At 44.0% G+C, this 15,488-nt stretch overlaps 1 protein-coding gene across 1 annotated transcript in view; it reads right to left on the reverse strand.

Annotated features, from left to right (window-relative positions):
* Positions 1–13,478, reverse strand: part of LOC112246322 (breast cancer anti-estrogen resistance protein 3) — an 86,809-nt gene extending 73,331 nt beyond the window's left edge. The window contains exons 1-2 of the mRNA XM_042312945.1: positions 13,365–13,478; positions 1,404–1,518 (exon numbers count right to left, since the gene is read on the reverse strand). Of these exons, the coding sequence (XP_042168879.1) occupies positions 1,404–1,518; positions 13,365–13,454 (205 nt within the window). The 5' untranslated portion in view covers positions 13,455–13,478. The remainder of the gene's footprint in view (positions 1–1,403; positions 1,519–13,364) is intronic.
* Positions 13,479–15,488: the final 2,010 nt, after the last annotated feature.

The following is a 15,488-nucleotide window of genomic DNA, read 5'->3' on the forward strand; positions in this document are numbered from 1 at the left end:
ACAGTAGGGAGTTGGCGTATAATGCATGAGTCCTCATCCCCACTTCTCTAGAGTTGATTATACACAGCAGGGCACCTGCCTCAGGGCAGTCACCACTGCTCCAACTCTTACAGCTGCCTGGGTAGACCCTGTATGTGTGTGTGTGTGTGTGTGTGTGTGTGTGTGTGTGTGTGTGTGTGTGTGTCACAGGACACTGCTGAGGGAAGGATGGTTCATAATAATAATAGCTGGAATGGAGTGAATAGAATGGGTTCAAACACATGGAAACCATGTGTTTGATACCATTCCATTTATTCTGTTCCAGCCATTACTATGAGCCCGTCCTCCCAATTATGGTGCTTACCGGCCACCTGAGGTGTTTGTGTGTTTCACTGTGGTTGTAGGAGTATAATGCTGTGATATGTGCGGAAGCATGCCTTTGAGTGACACAATACCTGTGTTTACAGTAAATGAGACTGTTTTGATTTCCTCCTCTGTTCCCAGGAGCATGATGCCTGTCTGTCTTATCTCAGTAATCCCTGCGTGTTGCCATCAGCCTCCTGGTGCTTTCATGACTTATAGCTGAACACCTCATTAGATTCTCTTGTCTTTATAGGTGGCGTCAAGGGATAAGAATAGGAGAAAAAAGAAAAAAAAAACATAAACTGTTGACTCATCAGTGACTTGATGAGGATAATCAAGTCACTGGTGACTTTATTCACTCAGATGGCCAGGAAAAAGTATCTAGCCTTTAACTATGGCACATTGTTTTCCCTGGTGACTATAAGGAAAATGTCAGCTACTATTCAACACAACACTGTTTCTCTGGAGGGGCCTCTCCTCTGACCCCTGGACCAGAAAGGTGGGGCCGTGGGGTGGCAGTGGCTGGTGGGAGAGTGCCGGGGGTCTTGTTCCTCACTAGGCCTATCCTCTCTATGCTCTCTATACTTCCAAACACATTATGGGGCCTGCGCTTCCCAACACAAACAGAGGACCGGACAGGGGGAGACAGCGGGAGGGAGGGCTGGGAACCAGACAAACAGGGCCTGAGCCAGTCTGTGAAAACAGCCATGATAAGGCCTGCTCCTGTTAGGTCAGCCGTGTGAGTGTTGGAAGAGAAAGACACTTGTCTTGTTAAAGCACTGCCACTTTCCCTACATTCACATCCAAACGAGTGTAAGTGCAGTGTGTTACAGTATGTGGCATATGCACACGGCATATTGCATTTAGCAAACTACAGCTCAAAATGTATGCTGTAATCTTGAGGCTTTCAAAATGAATAACTGGGAATATTTCAGTGGGAATTACTTTTCAGGATTTGAGTCACAACAACAGTGACTCTGTGAACAGACCAACAAAGTATATTTTTCATGAACAGGTTTGGTATAGGAAGATAACTACCAGTGAGATGTTGAGCCACTGACCTCTCCTCCTCTCGCTCTCCTGCAGTATCTGGATGCTCGTGAGGAGGTGGATGCGGTGGAGGTGGTTACGGACGCCCAGCTCCAGCAGATCCAGCTCATTCAGATGCAACAGGTCCTGCAGAGATGGATGGGTGAAGGGTTAGGCAATATGAAGAAGGAAAGAAAGCTTGCAAATTACAAGTCCGCGAAGTATACCAAACTGTACCACAATGCAGACAACATTTCAACTACAACAGCCTTCTTCGGGGGCTAGACAGGACTGTTTTTAGCCAGGCAGACACCAAGGACACCTTTCCCCTCCCTCCAAACTGAGTGTGTCCTCTCCTCCCCCTAATCTAGTCAGGCCAGCACCCCACACTGCCTGTCATTACTGGGCTGCCACTCTGCTGCCAACGGTGCCCTTTCTTACACTTCAAACCAGGGGCTTGCTTTGGTTTCAAAACCATACATTCTGGGTGGTGTCTTCACAAACACCACCCTGTTTCTCTCAGCGTTCCAGCTTGCATTGTTCCCCAGCAAGACAAAACAGACAAGTTAAATGATAGGTTTGGTTAGAAGATATTTTCTGCTGTTTGGAACATGCCTTTCAGCTTGTGTTAACAATACTGAAATATCCAAACAGAGGAAATTATTCTGCGTTCATGTACTTAATGAGATCAGGGTTAGCTTACAAATAATTACAAATCATTGATAACGTATATTATTGAGGCAAGTGAAGTGACCAAGTTGGCTTTAGTCACATGATAATAACATCATTCATAACGACACCGTGCACAGTTCAAATTCTCAGCTAGGCTGTTTGCTTTGCCTTTATCGTCCCTGGTGCAATGGAGCAGTGATCTGGACCAGATTGTTTTAAGGCATCAGAGAGTTAGTTTTCCACCACAGTGCATTAGAGTCTTTGTCCCTGTTATCTGTGCTCTATCCCGGTGGAATCTCAGCCAGGATCTTTGTGATCACCAGGCATTCTTCTGCATTGTCCTGCCTCTGTTATGTCGGGGGGGGAGCGAGAGGGAGCCCAGGCACAGCCAGCTTCCCAGGGCAGCTGGGCAGGTGTGTGTCTGTCTGGGTGCCCTATGCTGGTAAGGGTCCATTAACCCCTGATGGCTCTTAGGTGTACACTGCTTACCCAAAGAGGCCCCTAGTAGTTCCACACCCTCTTGCCCACTTCCTGACATCAATAGGCAAAAACAGCCCTTGGTCTGTCCTGAAGACTCTCCTATGCATTATCCGACCGTGCCATATGTAGTCACATAAGTACCTTTAGAACTGGCAGGCATTTCAATCAATTCCTCATGTAGATATTTAAATAGTTGTCTTTGTCTGCGGGATTGTGGTTTGGTCTGGGTCGTTGTTTTCTTGTCTGGTTACTTGAGACGACGATGTTGCAGAGAGAGGAGCACCGGCGGGTCTGACTGACTGGCAGTTAATGTAACTCTGACGCTCACCAGCGTTAAAATGTGGTGTAGCAGAACTCGTCCCCAGGGGCTGAGGAGCAACTGCTGATATCTCCCCATTACTCTCATTACAGGGCGGGTTATCAGGCTGCAGAGCCAGAAAGGCAGAACGCAGAGAGGAAGGCAGCCATGCAGCCATGCGTTTCCCCTCATCTCCATCACCTGTCTGAGCAGCAGTGGAGCAGAGAGACGTGACACACAATCTCCTGGCTGATTGATGCTCTCCAATGGTTGATAGAAAGGCATTTAAAAAAAGCACGTTTGTGTTAGAATTGTATCATATTCAACCATTAAAATAGAAGGTCCATTCTAAAAAATGTTTTAGAACTTGTACCCCTCCCTCTCTTTTCTCCCTTAATTCCACCACTAATGGAGATTCCATTATCTCTCTCCATTATCTCTGTTTCACATTACTGAGGCATTGTGGGCCTTCACTAGTAGAAGCAAGACATGGTTGGAATAACTAACAACTATTGATCCGAGCATATAACAAAATCAGCTACACTCATTTATGTTGAGATCTGAAGAGTTCACTCTGTAGTCTCTCTATTCTGTAACGGTGGGATAGAAGGTTTACAGGCTGGTGGTATAAAGATACCCTCACTAATAGCCTCTCTGTTCTTTTCCTGCAGCCTGATTAACATGCGGAACACTGTCTATCCATGACCACAGCATGTGACCCTACCAAGGTTATTTGTGTTGCTTATTATCACAACTCAATCGCTGGTTGAAAACTGTTTTCTGCCCCTCTCAAACGATAGAATTTGTAGATAATTGGCCCTCTTTCTGGGACTCACCCACAAACAGGACCAAGCCTGGCCTGCTGAGGAGTGACGGACTCCATCCTAGCTGGAGGCTTGCTCTCATCTTATCTACCAACATAGACAGGGCTCTAACTCCTCTAGCTCCACAATGAAATAGGGTGCAGGCCAGGCAGCAGGCTGTTAGCCAGCCTGCCAGCTTAGTGGAGTCTGCCACTAGCACAGTCAGTGTAGTCAGTTCAGCTATCCCCATTGAGGCCGTGTCTGTGCCTCGACCTAGGATGGGCAAAACTAAACAATATCACTAGGATAAAGACCTCCATTCCTGCCATTATTGAAAGAGATTGTGATACCTCACATCTCAAAATAGGGCTACTTAATGGAAGATCCCTTACTTCAAAGGCCGTTATAGTCAATGAACTAATCACTGATCATAATCTTGATGTGATTGGCCTGACTGAAACATGGCTTAAGCCTGATGAATTTACTGTGTTAAATGAGGCCTCACCTCCTGGCTAGACTAGTGACCATATCCCCCGTGCATCCCGCAAAGGCGGAGGTGTTGCTAACATTTACGATAGCAAATTTCAATTTACAAAAAAAAAAAAGACGTTTTCGTCTTTTGAGCTTCTAGTCATGAAATCTATGCAGCCAACTCAATCACTTTTTATAGCTACTGTTTACAGGCCTCCTGGGCCATATACAGAATTCCTCATTGAGTTCCCTGAATTCCTATCGGACCTTGTAGTCATAGCAGATAATATTCTAATTTTTTGTGACTTTAATATTCACATGGAAAAGTCCACAGACCCACTCCAAAAGGCTTTCGGAGCCATCATCGACTGTCTCTGGACCTACTCACTGTCACAGTCATACTCTGGACTTAGGTTTGTCCCATGGAATAAATGTTGTGGATCTTAATGTTTTTCCTCATAATCCTGGACTATCGGACCACCATTTTATTACGTTTGCAATTGCAACAAATAATCTGCTCAGACCCCAACCAAGGAGCATCAAAAGTCGTGCTATAAATTCACAGACAACAAAGATTCCTTGATGCCCTTCCAGACTCCCTCTGTCTACCCAAGGACGTCAGAGGACAAAAATCAGTTAACCACTTAACTGAGGAACTCAATTTAACCTTGCGCAATACCCTAGATGCAGTTGCACCCCTAAAAACTAATAACATTTCTCATAAGAAACTAGCTCCCTGGTATACAGAAAATACCCGAGCTCTGAAGCAATCTTTCAGAAAATTGGAATGGAAATGGCGCCACACAAAACTGGAAGTCTTCCAACTAGCTTGGAAAGACAGTACCGTGCAGTATCGAAGAGGCCTCACTGCTGCTCGATCATCCTATTTTTCCAACTTAATTGAGGAAAATAAGAACAATCCTACATTTATTTTTAATACTGTCGCAAAGCTAACTAAAAAGCAGCATTCCCCAAGTGAGGATGGCTTTCACTCCACCAGTAATAAATTCATTCACTTCTTTGAGGAAAATATCATGATTATTAGAAAGCAAATTACGGACTCCTCTTTAAATCTGCGTATTCCTTCAAAGCTCAGTTGTCCTGAGTCTGCACAACTCTGCCAGGACCTAGGATCAAGAGAGACACTCAAGTGTTTTAGTCCTAAATCTCTTGACACAATGATGAAAATAATCATGGCCTCTAAACCTTCAAGCTGCATACTGGACCCTATTCCAACTAAACTACTGAAAGAGATGCTTCCTATGCTTGGCCCTCCTATGTTGAACATAATAAATGGCTCTCTATCCACCAGATGTGTACCAAACTCACTAAAAGTGGCAGTAATAAAGCCTCTCTTGAATAAGCCAAACCTTGACCCAGAAAATATGCATCTGTCCGCGTGCTCCTAGACCTTAGTGCTGCTTTTGATACCATCGATCACCACATTCTTTTGGAGAGATTGGAAAACCAAATTGGTCTACACGGACAAGTTCTGGCCTGGTTTAGATCTTATCTGTCGGAAAGATATCAGTTTGTCTCTGTGAATGGTTTGTCCTCTGATAAATCAACTGTAAATTTCGGTGTTCCTCAAGGTTCCGTTTTAGGACCACTATTGTTTTCACTATATATTTTACCTCTTGGGGATGTCATTCGAAAACATAATGTTAACTTTCACTGCTATGCGGATGACACATAGCTGTACATTTCAATGAAACATGGTGAAGCCCCAAAATTGCCCTCGCTAGAAGTTTGTGTTTCAGACATAAGGAAGTGGATGGCTGCAAACGTTCTACTTTTAAACTCGGACAAAACAGAGATGCTTGTTCTAGGTCCCAAGAAACAAAGAGATCTTCTGTTGAATCTGATAATTAATCTTAATGGTTGTACAGTCGTCTCAAATAAAACTGTGAAGGACCTTGGTGTTACTCTGGACCCTGATCTCTCTTTTGACGAACGTATCAAGACTGTTTCAAGGACAGCTTTTTTCCATCTATGTAACATTGCAAAAATCAGAACATTTCTGTCCAAAAATGGATGCAGAAAAATGTATCCATGCTTTTGTTACTTCTAAGTTAGACTACTGCAATGCTCTACTTTCCGGCTACCCGGATAAAGCACTAAATAAACTTTAGTTAGTGCTAAATACGGCTGCTAGAATCCTGACTAGAACCAAAACATTTGATCATATTACTCCAGTGGTAGCCTCCTTACACTGGCTTCCTGTTAAGGCAAGGGCTGATTTCAAGGGTTTTACTGCTAACCTACAAAGCATTACATGGGCTTGCTCCTACCTATCTCTCTGATTTGGTCCTGCCGTACATACCTACACATACGCTACGGTCACAAGACGCAGGCCTCCTAATTGTCCCTAGAATTTCTAAGCAAACAGCTGGAGGCAGGGCTTTCTCCTATAGAGCTCCATTTTTATGGAATGGTCTGCCTACCGATGTGAGAGACGCAGACTCGGTCTCAACCTCTAAGTCTTTACTGAAGACTCATCTCTTCAGTAGGTCCTATGATTGAGTGTAGTCTGGCCCAGGAGTGTGAAGGTGAACAGAAAGGCTCTGGAGCAACGAACCGCCCTTGCTGTCTCTGCCTGGCTGGTTCCCCTCTTTCCACTGGGATGCTCTGCCTCTAACCCTATTACAGGGGCTGAGTCACTGGCTTACTGGTGCTCTTTCATGCCGTCCCTAGGAGGGGTGCGTCACTTGAGTGGGTTGAGTCACTGATGTGATCTTCCTGTCTGGGTTGGTGCCCCCCCTTGGGTTGTGCCGTGGCGGAGACCTTTGTGGGCTACACTCTGACTTGTCTCAGGATGGTAAGTTGGTGGTTGAAGATATCCCTCTAGTGGTGTGGGGGCTGTGCTTTGGCAAAGTGGGTGGGATTATATCCTTCCTGTTTGGCCCTGTCCGGGGGTATCATCAGATGGGGCCACAGTGTTTCCTGACCCCTCCTGTCTCAGCCTCCATTATTCATGCTGCAGTAGTTTATGTGTCGGGAGGCTAGGGTCAGTTTGTTATATCTGGAGTACTTCTCCTGTCTTATCCGGTGTCCTGTGTGAATTTAAGTATACTCTCTCTAATTCTCTCTTTCTTTCTCTCTCGGAGGACCTGAGCCCTAGGACCATGAAAAGCCAACAGGACTACCTGGCATGAGAACTCCTTGCTGTCCCCAGTCCACCTGGCCGTGCTGCTGCTCCAGTTTCAACTGTTCTGCCTGCGGCTATGGAATCCTGACCTGTTCACCGGACGTGCTACCTGTCCCAGACATGCTGTTTTCAACTCTCTAGAGACAGCAGGAGTGGTAGAGATACCCTTAATGATCAGCTATGAAAAGCCAACTGACATCTACTCCTGAGGTGCTGACTTGCTGCACCCTCGACAACTACTGTAATTATTATTATTTGACCATGCTGGTCATTTATGAACATTTGAACATCTTGGCCATGTTCTGTTATAATCTCCACCCGGCACAGCCAGAAGAGGACTGGCCACCCCTCATAGCCTGGTTCCTCTCTAGGTTTCTTCCTAGGGAGTTTTTCCTAGCCACCGTGCTTCTACACCTGCATTGCTTGCTGTTTGGGGTTTTAGGCTGGGTTTCTGTACAGCACTTTGAGATATCAGCTGATGTACGAAGGGCTATATCATTTTTTTGTTTGTTTTTTTGATTTGATTATAAAATGCTTTTAGAGGACAACTGGGAAGCTTTATGAAGCCAGTTTAAATCCTCATACATAGGATGGTATGTGTTATAATGTGGGGACAGGTGGAACTCTTAGGCCTCTTACTGCTGTTCTGTTAGGCATGGACTTTAATACGGATTCCAAACAATATTTACTGTATTTAATCCTTCATCATAAGAATTGTTCAAAACATGTTTTGAACAAACTGAGTATATCTACTGTAAGCTGGTAAGTCATCATATACTGTAGGTTAATCATCTAATAACATATTGCCAAAACAGAAGTGAAACAAAGGGATGGGGTAACGGTAACCACAGGCAACATATCAACCTCAGACTACAAAAACAAGCAGTGTGAGTCATGCTTAAGTACAAGTTGAAGCAATATGGAGGCCTTGGCAAGTAGCTCCTTCACTTGACATGAGTCAGAGTGCTAGGACATCCCATTGATATGGTCCCTTACGGGACGCTTGACAAGCTCATTCTGATTTTATCTCCTTTTCATATGTTTTACTCATTTAGCAGATACTCTTATCCAGAGTGACTTACAGGAGCAATTAGGACACATCGACAGATTTTTGTGCTAGTCAGCTCAGGGATCAAACCAGAACCCTTTCGGTAACTGGCCCAACGCTCTTAACTGCTAGGCTACCTGCCACACTTTTCACTGGGATCAAGAATGAGATAGAACTTTCACCCTTTAATGAGATCTGATTCAAGCCTTTGTCCGTTAACCCTTCACCATAGAGTCACATCACCGCAGAGGAAATAACTTACAGTTGTAGCAGGACAGGATCAGCATTGGTGTAAAGTAATTAAGTAAAGATACTTTAATGTACTACTTAAGTCGTTTTTTGGGGGTATCTGTACTTTACTATTTATATTTTGGACAACTTTTACTTCACGACATACCTAAAGAAAATGATGTACTATTTACACCATACATTTTCCCTGACACCCAAAAGTACGTGTTACATTTGGAATGCTTAGCAGGACAGGAGAATGGTCCAAGTCACACACTTATCAAGAGAACCTCCCTGGTCATCCCTACTGCCTCTGATCTGGCGGACTCACTAAACACACATGGTTTGTTTGTAAATTATGTCTGACTGTTGGAGTGTGCCCCTGGCTGTCTGTAAATATGAAAAAAAATAAGAAGATGGTGCCGTCTGGCTTGCTTTAATGTAAAGAATTTGAAATGATTTATACTTTTACTTTTAGTTTTGATACTTAAGTATATTTTAGCAATTCCATTTACTTTTGATACTTAAGTATATTTAGAACCAAAGACTTTTAGACTTTTACTCAAGTAGTATTTTCTATTAAGGTATCTTTACTTTTACTCAAGTATGAGAAATTGGGTACTTTTTCCACCACTGAGGATTAATCTTGGGGAGAGAGGGTAAGCTCTGGGTTAAGTCTGGTCACTATAAAACCCTTTTGCCTCTGTGACAGCCAGCAGACAGCTGGGTCCAAAAACGAACAGTTAAGTGGGGGTCATAAATCCCCAGTAATAAGGGTCTCTGAGATGACTGCAGTGCTGCTGCTGCCTCCTGGGGATGAGGGAGGGGAAGCCCTGGAGAGATGCTGGGTGCATTGGGTGGAGGGGAGACAGAGGAAGGGAGAGTGAGTGAGAGGGAGGTAGAGAGAGACACAGGGAATGAGAGAGGAGGTATGGATAAGATACACGAGGGAAGGAGACGAGAGGAAAGAGAAAGGGGGAGGAGACCAGGGAAGTGGTCAGGGAGAGTGAGAGGAAGACAAGGGAAGGAAGACAGAGGTTGAGAGAGATTGGGGTGGGAGAAGACAGGCGGGAGCCAGTGGGAGGGAGACAGTGGGTGGGTGGGCGGTTATGAGAGGCAGAGGGAGAGGGAATGTCCACAGCAGCCTGGTTTGGAGGTCAGAGGGGGGACAGCTACTGTTTACAGGCTCCAAACAGGTCCATCACCACGACAGCCCAGGGCTCACACACCATCAAACACTCCTGCCTCGCAAACACACATTCCTCACATGTTCACCTGGGCCTGGGCAGCCACAGCTTTAAATGTATACCAAGAATTGTATTTTAGGCCTGCAGTTTAGGGATCCAGGGTAAGAGGTAGTTCTTCTCAGAGAAGTGATAGATTTCCCAGGGCAGTGATATTGCTATCTGTTTTTGTATTCCCTGGATTGACTTGTGGAAAAATTTGAGGATTGCAGACTGCATTCTCTGAGGAGATTGAATCTATAAATAAAAGAATATCTACAGTATGGCATTGGGAAAAAGTTAATGAATCACATTTCTATTAAATGGACTTCCGTTGACTTTAGTTATATTTTATAAATATAAACGCAACATGCAACAATTTATACGATTTTACTGAGTTACAATTCATATAAGAAAATCAGTCAATTGAAATACTTAAATTAGGCCCTAATCTATGGATTTCACATGACTGGGAATACAGATATGCATCTGTTGGTCATGTATACCTTAAAAAAAAGGTAAGGCTTGGATCAAAAAAAAAGTCAGTATCTGGTGAGACCACAATTTGCCTCATGCAGCACAACATCTCCTTCGCATAGAGTTGATCAGGCTGTTGATTGTGGCCTGTGGAATGTACCACTCCCCTTCAATGGCAGTACGACGTTGCTGGATATTTGTATTTGTATTTATTAGGGATCCCCATTAGCTGCTGCCATAGGAACAGCTACTCTTCCTAAGGTCCAAACACATTAAAGCACTTACATTACAAATAAAACAAAAGACAAAACAGTACATACATTATTACACCACTACATATCTACAAAACACAATGTACAATAAAAACAGTATTTAACATGAGATCGTCTCTAAGCTTTACAGGAATGTGGTTCTGAATATAGACCCCAACACCGACCCCGTTGGCATTTCTGTCTTTTTGGTAGATGTTATAACCATGTATTTCTACCACTATTATCAAAGGTATTATCTAAGTGAGTTTCAGAGATAGTCAGAATATGAATGTTATCTGCTACAAGCAAGTTATTGACTTCATGAACCTTGTTTCTTAGGTTACATATGTTAATATGGGCTATTTTTAGCACTTTTCTGGGTTGCTTGATTGCTTTTAATGCTTTACTGAGAAGCTTATCAGAAGTAGACTTTCTAATGTTATTTATATTGGAGCTGCACACAGTGGACTTCCTACTAGGGCACACCTCAGTGCTAACAGTGTAACTCTGGTTCATAGGCACATGATTACTGCATACAATAGCTGTAGGATCAACGGAGGTATTCAGAGCAGTTAGTGGGACATTAATTAAGTTACTTACATTGGGTCTGCAAAAGCCACTGGGATAATGTACATTACATGCAGCATTATGACGACTCATTGTCACAATGGTAGGTATTAACTGAGCTGGTCTTGGCTCATTGATAAGTCATTGTCTCAATGCAGCCTTGAAATGCGAGGAGACAAAATGATTTGGATGGACTATAGAGTATCTTTCGTTTTCAGAAGGTGTCAAAGTTATCTATAAAAGTGATTCCAACAGAGCTACAGTAATCTTTTAGCCAGATGTGTAATTCCAGTAGCCTGCTGAATCTTTCACACCCACAGCCCAAAAATGGTACCGGACCTGAAATGTTTGTCTGCTTTTTGAAATCTTTCAATGCTAGAATCAGTTCTTTAAAATCAATGTTCAGAAGTCCATTTCCGAGCTTGCCCTCCTGATGTTGTTTGACCCCAAATGGACTACGACAGCGTCCTAGTAAGGACCTTGTAAAGTACAGGACCTTGTAATGTAAAGGGTTTTTGCACTGGAAACCAATTTGTTTCTCACCATAGAGCTGCCGATGATGACAGCTGGTGAAACCGGGGAGAACCGGCCGTTCTTTCACCTCAAGTGGTTTAGAAGACCCTTCGAGGACCATCCAGCTGTAGTATCCATCGTGGATGGGCTGAACTCTCAGGCGGTCTCAAGGTCTGATGAGGGTGGGAGCCAACGGAGAGGGAGAAAGAACAGAGGACAAAGATGCAGGTAACTCCAGATCCGATGGTGAATCGGAAGTCCCTAAGGAAGAAGATGCCGGAACCTCTGGATCCGTGTCCGTTAACATCTCCATGGAAAATGAAATATCTCCATGGCTGGTTGGTTTGGCCGAGAAAAGGAACATCCACCAAGTCATCCAGTAGCATCCTACTAGCTCTGTTCTCCAGGGAAGGGGGAGACCCCTTCGGGGAGGGATCCCTGCAGAGTGGAGGCCAGTCGGCTGTGGAGAGCCTACCCTGCGGCCACACTTCCACCAGATCAAAGCGGCGTCTGGCTACTGGGGTAGAAGAAAAATAAAAAGTAGGTGGGCGTGGATTTCCCAGTAGCATGTGTAGGTTCACTACTTGTTTGCTAAGTAGTCCACTGCAAGCTAACAGTTGCTACATTGAAAGTCCAGGCGGTCCACATTTTCCCGAAATAAAACAAAGTAGACACAGCTCCTGCAGTGTTGAAAACGTTCAATAGCGACCTCCATTTGAGACTGCCAAGCCAGCTAGGCTACAGGCTAGCTAGGCTAGCTGGGCTTCCGTGTCTCTCTACTTGACTTGCTATTGGCGGGAATTAGAACACACTGTCGTACACGTCAATCCAGAGCATCACAAACATGGTCAATGGGTGACATGTCTGGTGAGTATGCAGGTCATTTTCAGCTTCCAGGAATTGTGTACAGATCCTTGCAGCATGAGGCTGTGCATTATCATGCTGAAACATTAGGTGATGGCGACGGATGAATGGCACGACAATGGGCATCAGGATCTCGTCACTGTATCTCTGTGCATTGAAATTGCCATCAATTAAATGCAATTGTGTTCACTGTCCGTAGCTTATGCCTGCCCATACCGTAACCCCACCACCACCACCATGGGGCACTTTGTTCACAACATTGACATCAGCAAACCGCTCGCACACACAACATCATACACGTGGTCTGCGGTTGTGAGGCCAGATGGACGTACTGCCAAACTCTCTAAAACGACGTTGGAGGCGGCTTATGGTAAACAACTCTGGCAACAACTCTGGTGGACATTCCTGCAGTCAGCATGCCAATTACACACTCCATCAAAACTTGAGACATCAGTGGCATTGTGTTGTGTGACAAAAATGCACATTTTAGAGTGGACTTTTATTGTCTCCAGCACAACGTGCACCTGTGTTGATCAGATTTTTGATATGCCAAACCTGTCAGGTGGATGGATTGTGATGGAAAAGGAGAAATCCCAACTAAAAGGGATGTAAACTAAATTTGTGCACAAAATTTGAGAGAAATAATATTTTGGGAATATTGAAAATGTCTGAGAACTTTTTTTTTTTTTTTTCAGCTCATGAAACACTTTGCATGTTGCGTTTATATTTTTGTTCAGTATACTTTAACTGCTTTTGGTAAACTAAGTAGGTCATTTGAGACCCACTGCTGTGCTTTAGCAGTCTTTTCCACTGACCTGCATAGGCAGCGGAGTCTACGTATGTGTCCTTTACTGTGCATGCTTTTATGTGTGTGTCTGTGTTTGTGTGTGTATGTACGTGCCTGAGTGTGCAGTGTCTACATAGTGAATCAGGCTGAAATCTGCTTTTACCTCCACCCCATCATAGTCGTCGTCAAACAGAGTGCAGTACTGCGGCAGACCCAGCTGACTGAGCCACTTGGAGATGGCTAGGTGCTTCATGCTGCCAGCCTACCGCCAGGCCAGCCTCTCCCTCTCCTGGGGCCTCTGTCACCTGAGGAGAGGACCAGGAACAGCATCACCATTATTACCCACTCAGGATGGCTGCTACATCTGTTTGTAGTGAAGAACAAAGAGGCAAACCAGTCATCAAAACCACATTAAAGGAACCAACAGCAGATGATGTCATCCGCTTTCATTTTTACTCTGCATAATGGGGAATATACAGTGCAGCACTATTGGCCGACTCACAGCCTGACGACCCTGCCATGAACAAATAATTGAGCTGTCAGTTCACACACTTTTCTCATTTGAGAAAAAAGCTTTCCTCAATGTTCAGAATGGTTAGAAATGTGTGAAAACAGAAATAAGGGTTTAATAAGATACTTATCAAACATTATCTAAAACATTGTCATCAGTTTAAAAAAAAAAATTCTGTAATATAAGGATTACGTGTTAAACAATACAACTTTAATAACTTGGCAAAGAACGAGAGATGGCCATTGGAGAGAGGCCATTATAGTTATTACTTGGGCTTGCCAGCCAGGTAAAGGCCAGTCTGGTCAACTCTCAGGCAGAGAAGTGCTTTGTCAAGTGTTCTCTATGCCAGCTGAAGTGTCCTCTTCCCACCGCTCAGCTCAGCCAGACACACTCCATCACAACCAGGCTCACTCTGACTGACCAGCAGCATCACAGCAACACTAAATGAGAGGTGGCGTGTATATCAAGTTGGACAACAGACACCTTTAGCTTAAAGCACTGCCAGTCTTTACTGTATATTAATCATATTGTAGCTGTATCATTGCTTGACGAGAATTCTTGCTGTTACAGGAGGCATCATATTGAAATATGCCTTTGCTCTCTCTACTCCATCCAATAGAAACTTGTGCCAAACTCCTGCAGAGTGCAGCCCTCTCCAGACTATAATAGGGCCTCTCTCTACATACTCAAACAATGCTCTATAAAGTGGAGATGGAGGCTCACAGCATGGGTCATAAACCCTGAAGGGGACAATGAGGTGGTAAAGTTGTAGTTAGTTAATCCAACCTGCAGTGTGTTCCCCCAGCTGAGCCCACTGACTGGGATGGTGCTCCTGGGGTGAAGCAATCAGCAGAGTAAAACAGGGGCAGGTTCATCCCCAATTCATCTCAATCATGTATGTCAATGTCAGACAGAACACACAGTGAGACGCATTGCGTCTTCACAACCCTGGGATGGAATAGCTGAGTAGGCTCTTCCCTGGAAGTGTTGACACTAGGGAAGCATCCAATGGTGTCACACACTCTCTCATTACCATCATTATGGTCATGCTGTTTTACAGAAACACACAGAAAATGGAGTTGGATTGTAATACACAATGTCTGTTGGTACAATGAACCATGCCAAGCCATTAGGAAATGCCTGTTCAACATGTCATTTGTTTAACAATTCCATAAACTACTGTTTGCAGTTGCATAACACATGGAAAGCAGAATTTTTGAATCAGTGGCTAAACAGAGGAGTAAAATAAAAAACAAAGCTTGGTCAAGAATAAATAAATTGATGGCCAGTAATATAATTAGTAATGACGTTGCTTATTCATCTACTATGGCAAAGTTACACCCTACCACTGACACCCATCGACACTCAACCATAACTAATGAGGAACCACCATATGATTGACAAAGGTATTAGCGCTGTTGCCCTAGACATGACATCCACATCAGAATGATCCAATTCCCTTAAGAGCCACTGAGTGGTTGGTGCAGTAGGTGTCATCAGGTCCTCTCTGCCTCCTCAATCACGCTAAGTGATTTTTACATTTACATGTACATTTTAGTAATTTAGCAGACACCCTTATCCAAAGCGATTTACAGTAGAGTGAATACATTTTCAAATGTTTTCGATGTTGCGTACGTACATATGTGAAGTCATGTGTCCTGAGGGTCCCCACCTGACTGGCTTGCTGAGGATTCACTTTCTCAGCTCATACAGGAGTAATAAAAGCCTTTTGTTTTTGTGTCTATATACAGAACCAGTCAAAAGTTTGGACACACC

Source organism: Oncorhynchus tshawytscha, linkage group LG01, assembly GCF_018296145.1.
Source record: "Oncorhynchus tshawytscha isolate Ot180627B linkage group LG01, Otsh_v2.0, whole genome shotgun sequence".
NCBI lineage: Eukaryota > Metazoa > Chordata > Actinopteri > Salmoniformes > Salmonidae > Oncorhynchus > Oncorhynchus tshawytscha.